Source organism: Anguilla anguilla, chromosome 8, assembly GCF_013347855.1.
Source record: "Anguilla anguilla isolate fAngAng1 chromosome 8, fAngAng1.pri, whole genome shotgun sequence".
Classification (NCBI taxonomy): domain Eukaryota; kingdom Metazoa; phylum Chordata; class Actinopteri; order Anguilliformes; family Anguillidae; genus Anguilla; species Anguilla anguilla.
In genome coordinates, this window is record NC_049208.1 from 35,172,680 (window position 1) to 35,190,405 (window position 17,726).

General features: G+C 41.8%; 2 protein-coding genes across 2 annotated transcripts in view; one reads left to right on the plus strand and one right to left on the minus strand.

Moving 5' to 3' along the window:
• Positions 1 to 7,454: 7,454 nt before the first annotated feature.
• Positions 7,455 to 13,557, minus strand: nudc (nudC nuclear distribution protein). Its single transcript, XM_035428069.1, has 9 exons — positions 13,363 to 13,557; positions 12,102 to 12,179; positions 11,691 to 11,909; positions 10,986 to 11,060; positions 9,959 to 10,072; positions 9,342 to 9,536; positions 9,048 to 9,131; positions 8,752 to 8,870; positions 7,455 to 7,798 (listed from the first exon to the last, which is right to left on the minus strand). The coding sequence occupies exons 1-9, from the start codon at positions 13,435 to 13,437 to the stop codon at positions 7,747 to 7,749; spliced, it is 1,011 nt and encodes a 336-aa protein (XP_035283960.1). The 5' UTR covers positions 13,438 to 13,557; the 3' UTR covers positions 7,455 to 7,746.
• A 2,261-nt stretch (positions 13,558 to 15,818) lies between these two features.
• LOC118233086 (F-box only protein 43-like) overlaps positions 15,819 to 17,726 on the plus strand; it is a 4,494-nt gene continuing 2,586 nt past the window's right edge. The window contains exons 1-2 of the mRNA XM_035428443.1: positions 15,819 to 15,948; positions 17,186 to 17,726. The exon at positions 17,186 to 17,726 is cut by the window's right edge and continues 1,009 nt beyond it. Coding sequence (XP_035284334.1) covers positions 17,234 to 17,726 — 493 coding nt within the window. The 5' untranslated portion in view covers positions 15,819 to 15,948; positions 17,186 to 17,233. The remainder of the gene's footprint in view (positions 15,949 to 17,185) is intronic.

Consider the following 17,726-nt stretch of genomic DNA (forward strand, 5'->3'; position numbering starts at 1 on the left):
TTGTATGCATTATTTATGTAATTTTTAAAATAAATTAAAAGTTTTCTTTTTTTCAAACGGAATGTCTGTTCTCCGATCTTATTTGTGACACAAATGCAGTTCCTTGTTGGTTAATATGTACATTGTTGGGATGAAGAGCAGCGTGGAACTTTTTAAAAAAAAGTTTCCAGAATGAAGGGTATCATGACAGATAAACACTGGCGTATTAATTTAAATAAAGTTTCAGCCAATCATAAGCAGTCTACTGTTGAAAATACAGATACTTGGAGAGGATGAGTAATTAATACAGGAAGGAAACTGGCATATACTTCAGGTGGATTTTCGAATTCCATAGATGGTTTGGATTAGATTATGGTAATGAGCAGTTATTTCATTTTATTTATTTTTACGGTCAAAAGATTGCATAAAAAGTGAATGTATGGAAATTAACATCACTGGAAGGATCCCAGTTGTAGCTATAGTTGTTGAAGCTGTAATATAACTGCACACCAAAAACCTGGTCGATCTGATGCAATGATGCGTTGTACCAGGGTGAAGACTTTCTTTCTGAGGCATTCCGTGTGAAAATTTAGCACTAGAATTTCAGCCACAATGTCGATATCTTCACTGGCTTATATCAAGTACTACATCAGAAGCACCACCACCATTAGCATTGGCACACAACTCCTGAATCGTGGCTCTAATTTATAACTAGGCAGGGCTGGAGCTGTAAAAAATGTGTCCATGTAGTGCCTTTCATCTACATCGGAGGTGTGTAGCAGGGAAACCAATAAACTACTCACTGATGAAGACGCCGTGGATTACAGACAGGAAGAACTTGATTTTAAATTCACTGAGAGGAAAACCCCCCTCATAACTATTAGAATGGAAGTACAAGTCAAAATATGAAATAAAAGATAGACACATTTTATATAGCATAAATGTTATTCAATTACTATCAGACTTTTTTTTTTACAATATATGCACAAGTATTAGATTAAAACATAATGCATGAAATATATTACTTGAAGGCAGATACAAAGTAACATAAAATGTGACATAAAATGGTATTTTGGATTTCATATTTGCAAAAATAATATTTTTACTTAAAGGGAAACACGTGAGGCAGGTAGAGACTGAGTTACATTAATAAGAATAGATCAGGTGCTAATTGAACTCTGGACCAGAGAAACCCTTCAGAGTGAGAGCATCATTATGAGAAGGTAATGTATGCAGATGTGTTCAATGTACAATGAGATAATGAATGTCAGGCCTGCCAAGTGGCATGCGCCATCATAGGAGTTCCGCAGGGTGACACAGAATCGGACACGGCATCATCCAGGAAGGCGAATCTGGGTGGAGTCAAAGGCGTGATTGACTCCTTCACATTCCGAAACTCCTAATATTCCGACTGCATAACCAACGAACCAAACGGTACAGAGAGGACCAAGAGTGGAGAGATAGAGCAAAACGGAAAAAGCAACAAGGGACTCCTTGCCACTAACACCACCGTGTTAAAAACAACAGGAGGGTGTTGCTCATGTTTGGGATTCCATTTTATGAAAAAATAAAGCAAACCATAAACACGGCCACACACGCGTTATGAACATGTCCGAGAACCTGAAACCACTTTCGCGAAATGGCAGTTTTTGCCATTCTGTCAAAAAATAAAAAAATGAATTGCTTTCATTTTGTTCGTTTGAGTCAATTCATCTGTTGCAGGTGGTACCTGTAGTCAAACGATGATAAAGACAGCGAATGCATTGGGGGAAATATCTGCCCCGCGTGTCTTATTTCTACTGAGACGGTCTATCTGTTGCATAATGATTCCTGTGCGGTGGGGCGCACACTATTTCTGTTCCCTCCGTCCTCGCAGCTTGGTGAAAGCGAGCGGGGGGGACGCGGTGTGTGCGAGGCGTGTGCGTCCGGCCGCCGGAGTGTGAGACGGTGATGTCATCGGGGCGGTGGCAGGCCGGGGAGGCGCGGGATGATTGAGCGCTCCACACCGGGGCTCAAATGAAGGCTCGGCGGGCGCGGGCCAGCGGGCCAGCGGGCAGACGGCAGTAAAGCCGAGATGTGAAGCCGTATCCGCGCCGAACCCGGGGGCGCGAACCCTCGGCATGCCGCGGAGGAGGAGGGTCTGAGAACAGCAGCCGGAGAGGGTCGGGGGGGGGGGGGGGGGGGGGGTTTGTGATCGAAAGTTCATCCGCAGGCCTGAATATTTCAAATGGGGCCTTGTTGTCTCTTTGCTGAAGAAGCAGTCTCTCTGAGACCTTTACACTGCTTTAAATTTATTCCATAGCTTATTATATACAAATGATGTCCATGATGTTCAAGAGCCCATGCACTCTGAGTATTATGCCATCTGCTACCCTGCCTGCTTTCCTGTAAGCACAGGTAGGTCAGTGTGTGGGCTCCACACTCCATAGATACAGCTGGAGCATTTATAAAGGTGGAGCGCACATGCTCATCTTTGCTCAAGTCGTCAACCGGTAAATAAAAGCTGGTGCCTTAAAGAGGCGTATTACCCCAGCTGTGCTGCTAATGGCACCCGGTCACCCGTGCCTTTGTCTGTCAGTGGGGCGGGGCACCGACTGGCCTGCCGTCACTGTTTGTCCCAGTTAATTGAGCTTTGAGGATTAGCTCTAGCGCTGTGTGCGATTCAAATACGCTTTTTAGGGGCTACCATGTGTGTGCACCCATGCCATGCCATACATAGAAGGCACGTATAACGGGCTAAATAATCCCATGCTGTCTACACTAGCTCGTGTGATGAGATCTCTGGCACAAAATGGCTGCACATCACCTATATGGCTACCACATGGTGGTGGTTGAGGTGAGTGCCAGATTATTATTATTATTATTATTATTATTATTATTATTATTATTATTAGTAGTAGTAGTAGTAGTAGTAGTAGTAGTAGTAATAGCGACAGTTGTAGTAGGGGTAGTTGCAGTAGTAGTAGTAGTAGTAGTAGTAGTGGCAGTAGTAGTAGCAGCAGCAGCAGCAGCAGTAGTAGTAGAAGTAGTAGTAGAGTAGTACATATATGCTGGGTCTTCCTTGTGGCACATCCAACTAAAGGACAAGGCCTCAGTCCAGTGATATACACCACAGTATGAAATATAATTTTAACTATGCATGTGTTAAATGCGGCTGGGGACCCATAGGAGCTGAACGCAATCGGCCAGAGAAATACAAGGGAGGGACAATTTCACTTGATTTCACTACAAAGGCCCGTAATTATCTGTGAGTCAATTATCTGGGAGACGGTGAAAAACATATCCCCGAATGCTGAAACAAACTAAAACTGCTGCCGTGCCCTCCTGGATGCCCGACCACACTGGCAGGCAACATCCAGAGATGTTCCTGGTTTTTCCTACATCCAATCCTGTAACTGCACAATTTGACTAATCATCACACTTAATGCTGTGATGGATTGGTGGTGACCTGTCCAGCCTGTATTCCTGCCTTCACCCTCACCAGGAATAAGCCGTTATGAAAATGGATGGAAGAACAGAGAATCAGACTTAATGAGCAGAGGTGGCCATGCACTGAAAGAACTCATCGTTTTGCGATTCAGGCTCTGAATATTCATGCTCAGACTTTAAATAATCCATCAAGTTCTTGCAGTCAGGCTCAGATGAAACAGAAGCAGAAACAGCACTGGCAGTCCAGGGCCGGAGTTTCTTACCCCTGCAGCCTACCCTAAAGCAGGAGTCAGAATGCATGTCCAGGAGAGGAGGAACGCTTTTGGTGTCAGTATATGCAATAGCATTTACTTCCCTGCTGTAAAGCAGATGACTGCATCCATACAATTCATATGATTACAGCAGGCAGTCAGTATAATGTGCGCTGTTGAGTGGGGAAAAGCAGCGGAGTCAGAGAGGTCTCGGAGCCCCCCTGAAGTCTGCCTCCCCCCTCGGGCCCCTCCGGCTGATTTATGGTCAGAAATCAAGACTCTGGGTCTGGAACGGGATGGCGTGTTTGTCCACTCCCCCCACGCCGCCCTCAACCACCCCAACCCCGTCCTCTGTTCTCTGTGTGGTTTTGCTAATGAAGAAATTTTCGGACCCTGGTGAGACATTGCTGTCAGCTGAGTCCACTGCCTGCCTTCCCCCTCGACCCCCCCCCCCCCCCCCGCCCCCCCATTCCCCACCCCTTCCAGTCCCACTCCGCCCCCAACACCCCCCCTCTCCGTCATCTTAAGCCGCGTTTCCACCGCAGGAACTATACCCCGGAACTAGGAACCTTTTGAGGAACTCAGTGCGTTTCCACCGCAGGAACTAGGGTCTAAATTTAGTTCTGGGGGCTTTGTTTTACCCCCCAAAACGTTCCTGCTCGGGGGGTAGTACTTTCCGAAAGTGCAGGAACCTTTTGGGTGGAGCTTGCAGCGCTGAACATTTCTGATTGGTCGAGTACTCGTAGCATTTGTGTTGTATTTATTTTCCGCCATTACCCGCCATGTTTGAAAATATGCAGCGGCAAACCAATTTATTTTCATAATAACAAATCAAACTTGTATGTTATGCGGCGCAGTAGCCTACTTTTGGTTATAGCCTGTCAACGTCTTGGAATTATAACGTGTGCTCTTCTGTTCTTTTCTTGCTTTAGTATTCGTTTTATAAAATGCTAAGCATTCGTGCTGGGACAGCATATTACGTAGGCTACCAAAACATTCAAAACGATTAATTCGGTTGCTGAATATTTTCTTCCGGATTTTCTTTGTTAGCCCGTTGTAATTGACTCAAAACGTTTGATACAGTTATGTGAGGTATGCGGTAGTTCTGCATAATTAACATTGGTGATACAGTAGAAGCAAACTGGAAATCACCTTCCGCACTTTTTATCCGGGTAAAATAACAGGTTAATTCTAGTAATCTTCCCTTTAGCTTTTTCAGACTGCCGTAATTTTACTCAATTTTACTGCCATTTTTCAATTCCACGAAAAGACCAGGAAGACTATGGACTCATTTATGGTGCATGGTTCGCATCTGGAGGGCACACTTCGCTGCTCGGCTAGCAGTAACTTCGAAGGAAAGCAAGCGGTGGCTGTACTACTACTAATTTACATTTTCACGCAAGTCCGAGTTTTCGTTCTATTCTTGTCATTTTGCGATTAGCCTATATGGAATTGACGACGAGAAAGTAATAAAACAGCAAATTGTTTACAAGTGTGCATGTTTTCTGCTGTTAATGAATGCGTTTGAGAGGATATATGAAAATCAATAAATACAAAAGTAACCATATATAGTCATTGTTGGTAACCCGTTGTATATAAGTGGAATAAACCCCTCCGGGCTGTCCCGGTTATTAGAAAATAATGTAGGCTACTTCGGTGGTAGTATGGGGTTACAGAAGAAATCATATGACAGATGGACCGACGACAACGTCAGTGGGCTAATTTGCCTAATCTTCGCGGTACTTTAGACCCCGGTGGAAACGCAGACAACCATTGGCTGAAGGAACCTTTTAGTTCCTGGTAAAGTAGTTCCTGGGACTGAAAGTTCCGGGTAATTTTGGTGGAAACGCGGCTTTAGTCTGTCAGACTACGTGTAAATATAGAGACGGTAAATATTAGGCAGAACGGTACACTGCCGGACTCCCAGCTGGGGTCTGTCCATGAGCACAGATATCTAGTGTATACCCGGTGAACCCCAGGCCTCAAACCAAGAGTGACAGCGATACATCAGGGATACGTGACACTCCCCCTCACACACCCATGAGCCAACACATATCAACAGGAACTAGTGACAACCGGGGGGCTTGAGGTTCAAATCCCAGGCCCGGTTTAACTGGTGTAGTCTTGAGAACCATAATTTGAACAGCTCCACCACAAATAAGCCATGCCATATTTTGTATTGCTGTTTACCAAATTCCTCATTTAAAATAGCCAAATATTTGGTGCCACAAAATTTGGTTCTGTAGCATATTGTAGCTTTGAGAAAAATTCTGTATACAGGTATTTAAAAAATAAAGACATTATTTTAAAAATGGACCTATGTAGACAAATTTATATTGTGGTGTGGTGTTAGTATTTCAATATTATTATTTTTCTCTAGTAATATTTCAAAATACATAATAATGGAATCAGCTTGTGAATTGTAATTTAATTTTGATTTGTGTTAACGTCAACATTATACATGTATTTTTCAGCCCTCGTATTAGACTAAGCCAACACGGGCCTACAAAACTGAAAAGACAGAAAGTTCCCCCTTGTGGATAAGCAGTGTAATGGCAGCCTTTTTCTAAGACATATCAACTGCCCAGCCAACAAAAAGGCTACCTATGAGTGCTGATTTTTTCCGTATGAGAGACGTTGTGCCTGTGAGAAATATTCACACACACATCTTTGTTTCAGAAAGCTGCACAGGCCCCTATCAGGACAGTTACATTACTGCATGTTAAACAATCGCACACATTTTCTGCCCCACATACATACACTTGCCTATGAAGCTACCCATGCAAACTAGTTACATGAAAAATATCACCCAAAGAGTGATATGATATTCAAATTTTAGAGCGCTGTGTCTGAATATGGATCTATATTGTTCTGGAATAATAACTATTTTCTTCAGCTTAAAACTACATAATTACAGGAACCAAACCAGAAGTGCAAAGAATCCTAACCTCAGAGCGGAGTTATCTATTCAGTAGTTGTCCAGCAGAGGAAGCTCACGTTTCACTCTCATGGTCAGGTGTGCAGTTTGTCAGTTTCTATTTGTCGCTGTGTTGCAAATGGCAGCCAGTGCCAGTGAAGATGGAGGCAGAGAGAAAGAAGTGAGCATCACTGAGAGCATGAACTGGCGGAACACGGCTACTCACCTTTTCCTCCACAATAATATTGCTATGAGTAACACACGTCTAGGACTGCCAGAGTCCTATGGTAAAATAAAAACACCCGGCTTAAATTCAAAGGGCAAGATTGGGGCCATCTCCATCTTACAGTTTCTATTGTCCCCTCAGAATTAGTTATATATTAGTTAATATAGTTAATGCAATGTACACAAACCTGTTCTTCACAGGCCTACGTTACTTGTCAACCCTCCTCAGCAAGTACAATCAGCTTCAATCTTCTACTACAGTAAATATAGGAAACCAGCCATGTGACCACAAGACTAAATAAAAACATGTTTTCCAAAGAAGGCCTCCCTTCAGATGTAGAGACGTACAAATCTTGAAGGTCAAGTCTAAAACATTACTCACTGGAAACATTTAGACAGAAGGCATCTGTGTTTCCAAAGTCATTCTCATTTTATTCAGTCTTTGCTTGGGCATTTATTCTCCCAGCTCAGTGTTCAAGGAAGCTTGGTAGAGGCCTGTTCACACTCCCCACTATAAATATAATGGGTTTTACTGTACGTTATATTTGTAAAATAGATCATGCAGCATTTCTGTATTTCAGTACAGTCAGGCTTTCCAGTGCTGAATTGATGGATGTTCATGCTGGCTTAAGACAAATGACCCGACAGCTGGCACAACAGAATACGGTTTGAATTTATTTTTTTTTAAAAAGGTCAGAACATTTACTATTATTTTTTTAAATATCAAGTCATGGACAGGAACAATAAATGCAGACTGAGTCTTAACGGTTAATAAACTCCTGCCACAATCAACAACAACGACAAGAGATAAACTATCTTAGTTCCACCAGCCCAAGCAGGGAAAGTAAGAGTGCTGCAGTAGTGCTGGGCTCCATGCTTGAGGTTCTGCAGGAGATGGACTCAGAGGCATCACTCTGTGGGGGGTGCAGCCTTCCCAGAAGCCTCTCAGCTGAACTTGGCTTTGGAGAAGTCCATCTCTGGGTGCTGGGACATGAACCTGCAATGACATTTAAGAAAATCCGTCAAATCTCTGTGTCTGTGTGTGTGTGTGTGTGTGTGTGTGTGTGCACCAATGTCCTTGTCTGTGTGTTCGATAATTAAAAAACACATCCACATTCATTCGAGTACAGGGCTGATTATGCTTTCCCCAGGGAGGGGTTAAGGCACTGTATTCCACAAAGTTCTTGACCCCCCTCGCTTAAAGCCTCATTAACAATATGACTTCATAGCTGCTATGAAAACAGTTTGATACACCACTCCTGCCACCATCTCACCCGGTACAAGAAGAACTGTATGCGTTTTAATGTTTGATATCATCTTGATAAAGTGTTTATGAAAACAATTATCATTTTGAGCAGTTTTACCAAGATGAGGAAACCACAACAATTGTATAGTGGGTTCTATCAAAATATTGGCAGACCAACTAATTAGGGAATGTTCAAACCTTAGAGCTAAAACCACTGTACTGTTACTCTGAAAGAGCTCCATACTGAAGCACTAAGGGACCAATCTCAGGCAAAAAGTGTCTCAGCTACAAAGACCTCCACAAGTATAAATGTCTTAGACTGACTGAATGATTACAGCTTCTCAAGAAGAGGGAAACCTGCTCCTCGAGTTTATAAAGGAGACTCTGAGGTAAAACCACAGCATTCAGAGAACAGGAAAGAGCTGGTAATGAGTGTGTCACAAATCTTACTGCGGTGATCATGGATGACCTGGGGTTACCCTGTTACTACAGACCTAGAAAACATGGGGGGGTGGGTGGAGCAGCCATTTCCCTTAATAAACCCCAGTTGCATCACAGCCTACGTGCTCTCTCTCTAAGTGAGCAATGCCTAACAGGTCCTCTGTACAGGACAATCGGCCCTTACGAGCGGGAGCAGAGAAAACGATTGGCCCGCGTTGAGCGGCGGTGCCCAGCCTGTGCGTTGAGCGCGCGCACCGACTCACTTCTTAAGGATGTCCTGCTTCTTCTGCTCCTCGGAGGTGGGCAGACCCATGGATTTCTGCCTCTGGTCGTACATCATCTTCTCCACCATGCTGCGCGTCTCCCCGTCCAGGTCCGACAGCTGGGGGAATGGAGGGAGAGAGAGCGGAAAAGAATAATAGACAGAAACGAGAGCATGAGGGGGAGAAAGAATGAGACACAGGAATAAACAGAGCAAAAACTGAAGGGATTCCGATAAGTAAAACGGTGCGATGTTATGGACAAAACACAGCAATAACAAATAGTTTAAGGTCATTACCTTGGAGTTCTCTGGACAGATTTTCTTTGTATTAATTTCAGGATCTGTAGTCATAATCTTGTTCCACCACTCCATTTTGTTTATCTAAAAAGGAGGGAGGCATGTCATTCAGTCAGCATATTGGACTATATTCTCACATCACAGAAAGAGTTGTAAATAATTTCAAGCAATAGTGGACCATGGAACTATTTTTCAAAATGAGGCATCAACCTCACCCCCACCCCTCCCCGTTTCAGGTGAAGACAAGCACTAAAGCAGCTCCACCTCCCTCCCTCTCTCTCTCTCTCCCCCTACCTTCTCCAGGTGGATGGTGACCACCTTGCCATCCTCGATGAGCCAGGAGCTCTCCTCCACCTTCACCTCGTTGTACAGCTGCCCATCGATCACAGGCGGGTGGCCCTTCAGCCCCACCTTCAGGGACCGCCTCTGCACGTCCACCACCACATCCTTCCCCTTCAGCCGGAAGCCCACACCAAACGGCACCAGCAGCTGGGGGGGGGGGGGGGGGGGACTATTTTAAACTGCCAGTCCTCCAACGTGCTATACTACATGGCTGCGCAATCATGTTCTCAGAGATCTACCATCCTTTAGTTTTTCATTTCAACCTGGATTGTAATACTTAGCAGCTCAACGAGATTAGTAGATGTTGAATGAGGTCTGCTTTGTTAGGATTGGGGTGAAAACCTACAGGATGGTACATCTCCAAAAACAGGATTGGACGACCCTGCTATAGCCTAACTGCTGTAGTCATCATTATTCAGCTTGTAAATCAAAGACATAATTTGATTCCAACAATTACTTGTACATCCTCCCTGAAGAACCGAACAGCTTCATAAAGACAAGTTCCAGTCCAGCAATAAAAACCTGCAGCCCTCCCACCCCCTCAATTACAGCAGAACAAGCAGACATACATCCACTTCTGAGAGGGTCTGTGTCCACCGGTAGTCGGGCAGGTCGGCCCCATTGCCAGCATTGGGCTTCAGCTTCCCCTTGTCCTTCTCATCCTCTTCACCCTCGGAGTCAGACTGGAGCAGGGATGGGAAAGAGGTCAACAGATCAAACAATGCAGAGCACAAACCAAGCAGGGAAAGTACTGCAGGTCACAGAACTCAAAAGGCCATTTTCCCTATGCTGGATATCGCCGAATCCTGTAGCCTGGGTTTCCAAATCTGGATTAAAAATATAGCTGCATGAAAGTCGGCCTGGTCAAAATGATCCTGGATTGCAAAATGCAGATTCAGTTTGCAATCCAGGATCATTTTGATTGGGATGAATTTAATCCGGTTTCAAAAGTCAATATTGGAAAACTGTGACCTAGATATGCATCTGCAGTTAATGACCCTCCATACTTTCATTCCTAAAACCAAAACATAGTTAAAAAACTATTTTAAAACAAAAAACAGAAAAGGCACATTTTAAGTCATAAATATTGATGTTAATTTGGTAACCAGAATTTCGGTTTTGATCTTTTTTATTGATGTCAAATGGTTTTTTCTTTGGAGCTAATGAGCGCTTTATATCACTGTCACTGTAACAAATAAAAAATGTGCAGTGCTACAAGCAATAATGAGCACCATAATTAAAGATTTATTCCCTTACTATCATCGGACTAATAAAATTAAAACTTGCATGTTAAATTACCTTCCTTTTCAAATCTACCCCAATTAGGATCAAGATTATTTATATATATTCCATTGGAACTGTCAACCTCTTCCCTTAAATTCTGAAAACAAAAACTGGAACATCACAATACTGATTAAAGGCTGAATCAGATTACCAAAATGCAATATGGACAAAAATGGTCTTTTTCCAGTTTTGAAAAACCCAAATTTGAAGATGTAATACAATCTAAATTATGTCCAATCAGAAAAGCAGGCCTTGTGAAGAACTTGAAGTCTTGACTTGATGTGCTTTTTTGATGGTTACGATGTCTCTCACCCCTTTGTCTCCCTTTGCTGCTGATAGCTCTGAGGTGTCCTTTGGAAGGTCATCTGTTTTCTCCTCCAGTTTCTTCTGTTTATATGGAAGGGAAGAACAACAAAAAATTGTTAACACCACTACTCGGTTTAACAAAGGAGTTAACAAAGCGTTGCATATACATTTGTGTGGCATTTTGGTTCACGGACCAAACTTTTGATTAAGGACCAAAAGGCTGAAGGTTCAGTTTCCATGGAGCATGATGCTGTTGTAGCCTTAAATAAAGTTACTCTGAAATTCTCTAGCAAATACCATGCAGTAGTAATTGATATAACAAAAAAAGATTAAGTGCAAGTAATTCTTGATGAAACAGACATTGAAAACATAGTAATGTTGGAATGGGAGTGTATTGACCCTGTTGACAGAGATTCTATGTTTATTATTTAAGTCCGAGAATGAACAACTTTTGAAGCCTGGCTCCTTCCTCATATATAACATCAGAGACAAAGAAACTGGCCTTGGGGTCTGAGAATGTGTCGAGAAACAAAGACTGTGACTTTATTCTAAGGTAAATGCTGACAGACACCTTTACATCTGATGTATGAGTGTACACTGCACTGCCTCGGAATGAGACCAAAAGCCAATTTCTCTGGTCAAGACCAACACCAGAACCTCAAATCTGCATTTGGGAGTCCCAGGCTAACACATAGGCTGGAGACACCACACCTGATCAATCTCTGTTTGCAGCCTCTCTGCCTCCTCGTCTGTCAACTCCATGATCTTTGGCTCCTCCCCCTTGTCTGCAATTTTCTTCTTCTTCTCCTCCTCCGCCAGCTTAGCCGCCCGCTCCGCTTTGTCCCGCTTCTCCTTCTCCTGCTTTGACATCTTCTCCCCGTGGGCCTTCAGGGCCAGCTGACTATGGTGAGCAAAGGACTCCTTCACCAGCTGTAGGAGGAGGGAGAGAGAAAGGGATGGAAAAACAAAAAGAGAGAGAGGGGTTGAGGGAGCATGGGAAATTTCTCTTAAAAATGTGCTCCATTGCAAAAGCAGAGAACCACCCACCCCTCCCACACAAACATACACACACACACACACACACACAAACACCTGACGTCCACACCACTTCAGACAGCTCACCTTCTCGGGAGCCCCAGTCTCTCCACCAGTGAAGAAGTCTGTTTTTCGCCTGAGAAAACTGAAGAAGGTGTTCACCAACTGCAAGAGAACGCAGTTTGAGTACACTGGAAGCCACTGAAGGGAGCATATATTAATGGACAACCATTAAAACGAGGGTTTTGATAGCGATGACAGTGGAATCTCAGCCCATATGCAGGACACATGACCACTGCAGACTGATTTTCTCTAACCAATCCCTGAAAAGAAGGACCAGAAAATGTGTCATGATAGGCCAACCAAAACCTAGCACTATGCAGGCCCTGGAAGGACTAGTGGATGGATGGATGGATGTTTATAACATGTATGGATGAAACTGAAAACATGCGAGGATGGGATTTAAATCCTACAAATCCTATAAAATAGGATTTAGAATATTTAAGTGTGGCTCTGGTAGGTAAACGTGGGTGATTTCACAAGACGTCTTAGCCAATACAAAATGAACACAAGGTATCCAGAAAACTCCAAATCCAGTGATTTTACCACTGGTATTAATTTATTTCTGTAAATGATATGCTTTAAAATAACAACGTAGATTTAGTGTTGTCAATTTCAATAAGTTATGTCAGTCTTATATTTCGAAAGTCCTATTTTTTGCTAAATAAGACAAAATTATTTCCAATGAGGTGAGATCATTTTAAGATGTCAATGGGGTAAAATTTCACTCGATAAGAAAAAGGTAACGTAAAACAACGCTATTGCTTTCTACTTGAGAGAAAAAGGGTTTTCAGTCTCATTACAAAACTAAAAACTTGTCAAGATAGACATTCTTGCTGTGCATTTGTAATTTGTAAGAATAGACTGAGGTGAAGTTGGATTTATATTAATGTTTTGTTTTCGAACGTCGATAGCTCGTCAAAGACAACTTAGAAAAGAATTGTAGTTACGAACCTATGCTGATAGGAGAGTAGATGATATACAACAGACTGTGTGTCAGTATATGTTACCATGTAGCCTACTGTGAATGTACTAGCCAATTAACCAACACCTAGCTAGAGAGTCAGTTAGCGAGAAACCCCGTTTGTTAGACAATTAATGAGAGTACTGGGGACCAAAAGAAGTGGTTATTGTCAATTTATTGTCACTCAGGTGTACAATAAACCCGGAATAACTACGATAGTTAGACTTTTCAACCCAAAAATGCATCGGTAACCAGCGACCAATCTAGCTAGCTAGCTAGCTGCAGCCCCATCCCCCATCAAAACCATCATTTTATATATACTACCTCTTGCACTCCTCCTTCGTGTTGTTGTGCCATAACAAGCAGCATCCCATCATACTTTTCTTCATCATCCCCCATGTTTACAGCTAATTGATTTTAAAGAAAACAAATACAACCGAGCACAGTTTAATTAAAAGAGCAGTTAAACGTGTAGTCACGCTCTTGAGGTTCCCCGAGAAAGTTCTTCCTGGAAACTAGCACCGCCTATGTTTCTACGAGAAGAATGAGAATAATCCAATGGGAAGTCGATCCTTTTTTAATTGACAGGTGTTATAAGCAATGGGATTCGCAGCACAAAAGGGGCAAACGGCAACTGTAATGTATTCCGCGTCTTAAGTGTTCTCGGTAGGAAACTAGAAACAACGAACAGAATGTTCTGGAAGGATAATTGCTAAACTCTAAATGAAGTGTTCATGAAGAAGATACATTTCCTAGTCTAGATTTATGTAATTTCTTAAACCTATGTGGGTACACGTTGACACTTTGTATGAATGCGTGTTTTTACTTGACACAAAAATTGTTGTCCAGTTTGGCTTATTGACTGAAAATGTTACAGGTACAGAGGAAGAGAATTGCTTGCCTAATTGTAAATTATTAATTAAGCTAAATTTCAATGTTGGACACTTGTCTTGGATGTGGGCATCTTTCGGGTAATAAAAAAAAATTATACTACCTATTTTGGAGCAAACTGCTTTCAATGCTGAGTGGGCTAATGCTTATATCATAATAGAAAGGCCTAATGAATTATACTTTTTGAGGTCACCTTAAAATCTATGGCCTGTCTTGTAATTGAACCCACATCCCTGACTATTTCAGATATCATCTTGATCTTATATCATCCTGATTACATAATCAAAGTGACTGGTACAGTTTGTGTGTGTGTTCAATGCATTTAACTATATTGTCAACTTGTAGTTCTACATCAAACATTCCATGTTGAGCTTTAGAACCTTTAACTGGGTACTGTAATATTTCCCATGTTGAATCATGCATCTTTTAACCTAGTATATGCTTGTTTGTAATAAAACAATAATAATGTTTCATTCAAATTATTGGCCCTAAAACGAGATCTGTATTCAAAAGCCAACCAGTTGGTTATACCACATAAAATATTAAAAGAAAATAATGAAAAAATACAAAAGGAAATTATCATCCTGCCTTAAATTTAACAAAGAAAAACTACATCGTCAACAACATTTCCAGTGATTTAACAGCCTCCTCCAGTTATTTTACCAGTAATAATAATAATTATTATTATTATTATTAGCATTAGCATTATTAGCATTATTATCATCATCATCAATTATCAGAAACTCTTGTGTGGAATGAAGCACATACTGCAGTCTGCATTTGCACACACATGTATCTGTGAAGGTTGGCCAGCATCTTCACTGGAGAGCAGATCAATGCCAAATAATTATTTGATAACCTTTAACCCTTCAGAGACCGGTAAAATCCCTACATATTATTTAGAAACATTTAAATAAACAAACATTTAATAAACATCTATTTTTACCAATATTCAGAACACAATTAATTGGTTATACAGTTTGGTTAAACTAAATATTCAAGGATCCGCATGAAGGTTTTAAAATATTACTGCCATTTAAAATGTATTTCATATGCACATTCGACCCGGTCCAGCTTGAGTGGTCATAGGAGGAACACGCCATGGTGACATTGGAAACAGTGGAATATAAATTTGAACTGATAATTAAGAGTCCTCCATTTAGCCGCATAGGTGCCAACAAACTACTCATAGAAACTGGACTATGGAATGAAAGACTGACTGAGGAACAACTGGTTTCCATGCAAAACAAGCAATGACTGTCTCTCACTATGTAAGAAGTGGTGAAGTGCAGAACAACACAATAAACCTTAATCGGTCAATTATATTGATCATAACTTAAATGTAAGTGGACATATGGCAATGCACATTGAGTTGTATGTGATTAGCTTGAAAAAAACTGGGGTCATTTTCCTCCCATCTTTGGTCAGTTCTTTTATTTACTGCCGCTGTTTCTGTAAGCACTTGGGTGTGAATTTAGGGCAACTTTAATTTGATGTGGTAATATTTTCACATAGCTCTAGGTAGCCAACTCCAGCAATTCTCACCCTGAGCAAGAATCCACTGTTGTCAGAACAGTTGATGTGCAACCACAGGAACTCAAATCCATCTTATGAAAGTCCAATAAAACCTGACTGACGCACTAGAATATCCTTTTATTTTCATAAAATGAGTTGATACAACTACGCTTCTTAGAGGTTAAATCAAAACGACACGATCTACACGAGACGCGCCATGTAAATAGACTTGTATCTAACAATCTGTCTTTCTATGGAAATGGCACATCCATTGTTTGCTTTGGAGAGTTCATCACATTTCCTTTCCGTGGAGGAGTAGGAGGTCGTCTATCGACCAATGAAAATACAGCGCACGGAATTTGAACGTGCTCGTGCGTCATATCAGGGAAGGTAGATTTTAAATGAAGGGAAACTAACGTGTTTTATCTACGATTCCACCATGGAGAAGCCTCGATAGGATTTGCCAGCTTTAGTCCCTATGTAGGTCTTCCTTACAAGGAATATGTAAGTACAAATGCTCCAAACAACAAGCCTGCTTTTTGTCTTACGAAACTGAATGTAGTGCAGTGTAGTGTTGATGTAACTAGTTTCATTGAAATTGCCGATTGTGCGAGGCTAGCTAATTCAGCAAACCACTTTCAATTTAAACTTAGCAAGGTAAATTTAGCTAGCGTCTTAGCTTGCCAGCTTGTCCGAGCAGCAGTGAATTTTATTATTATACTTTCATTATTCGTAGCTAGTAACGTAGCTACAGTGTCCTTATTATAACTTTAGTTAGTCTAGTGCCAGATATGAATAAATGATAGCTAGATTAGATATGTAAACTCAAGTTTAGATAGACAATGGTAACGTTGGTTAGCCAAGTATACGTCGCTCCCTTAAGTAGCGAGGTAGAACACTAATTGTATAGTAATTTCCCAGGTAGTTTACTTAATGTTACGTAGTGAGAAGTCTTCTATACAAATCATCTCAGTTTAATTGACTGAGAAACCGACAGTTTGACCAGTTTGTGTTCTTTCAATTGTCACAAGCTAACTAGACGTAGATTGCTAGCTAACCAACATGTCCCCTTTCCACCCCCTTTAAATTCTCTGTTGCCTAGTAGCAGAGGGTAGCCTCAACCATCTGCGGATCAAAGTTAGCGGTAGACTGAGCTTTTTGAGCGGGCGAATCGGAGTCATTGATTGTACGGGCACACATTTCAAAGGCAGGTTGCATATTAGCAAAGTAAATTGAAACAGCACGCGCACCTCAACACAGCTATGACAACCGCTGTGGAGGTTTCCATGGCAAGATAGCTAACTAGATAGCTACTAAATTCGTTAAACTAGTTTTTTAACATCTTCCCTGTGCTGATACAAATTACAAATTCATTTGACACTCCAGCGTCCTCACGCGAACTCTTCTTTGTTCTGCAAACGTTGGTATGAATCTGAACGGCTAGCCAGGAGACTTAACTAACGTTAGCTAACGCGCAAGCAAATATCATAAGCTAAATAATGCTATGATAAATGGAAAGCTAGCTAGTTTACCGGTTTGCTTCATTCTTCTATTATCTACTGCGTTTATTAAGGCAATGTGTTCATTTGCGTGTAACTGTAGACTATCAATGGTGACCAGACGTACTCTTACCTCAAGTTGCCGTTTATTAACTCAGCCAATGAAAGCTTAAGGGGGGAAATGAACAAAACTTGAATTCTGCTGACAAAAGTTTGTCCTTTTTTTTGTTCTCCTCCTTCAGTGACATTTAACTGTGGTTCACAACTCGGTCTACCTGCAGTCCAGAGTCATGGAGCAGAGTTTCAGTTCCGACACTGTTTTTCAAAGCCTAAAAGACCAGCACCCTGGACTAAATCATGACAGTGGATATGAAGAATTACTTCACAGTTCCAAAGTGGAGACATCGGAAACAAAATTTGATACAGGGAACTCTTTTTCTTTTGACTGTTTGCATTTGTGTGCGATGTCAAAGGAAAAGCTCCCACAAAACCATGTACTTATTGATAGCACATCTTCCAACTCCACAACACCCAAGAAGGATAGACTGAGAGCAAAAGATGCACAAAGAAGTCCAAGGAAAGACATGAAGAAAGAAAATGCATTTTCCTCTGGCTGGTGTGAAACTCCAAAAACGTATAAAAAGGATTATTCACTGCGAAGACGCCTCCTCGTGTCCAGAGCTGCAACCGACGAGAAACAGGGAAACTCGAAGGCATTGGATAGCAGGCTCAGCTCACCTTCTGATGCTCCCAGTTTTGAGGATGATTCTAGAAGTTTTGATT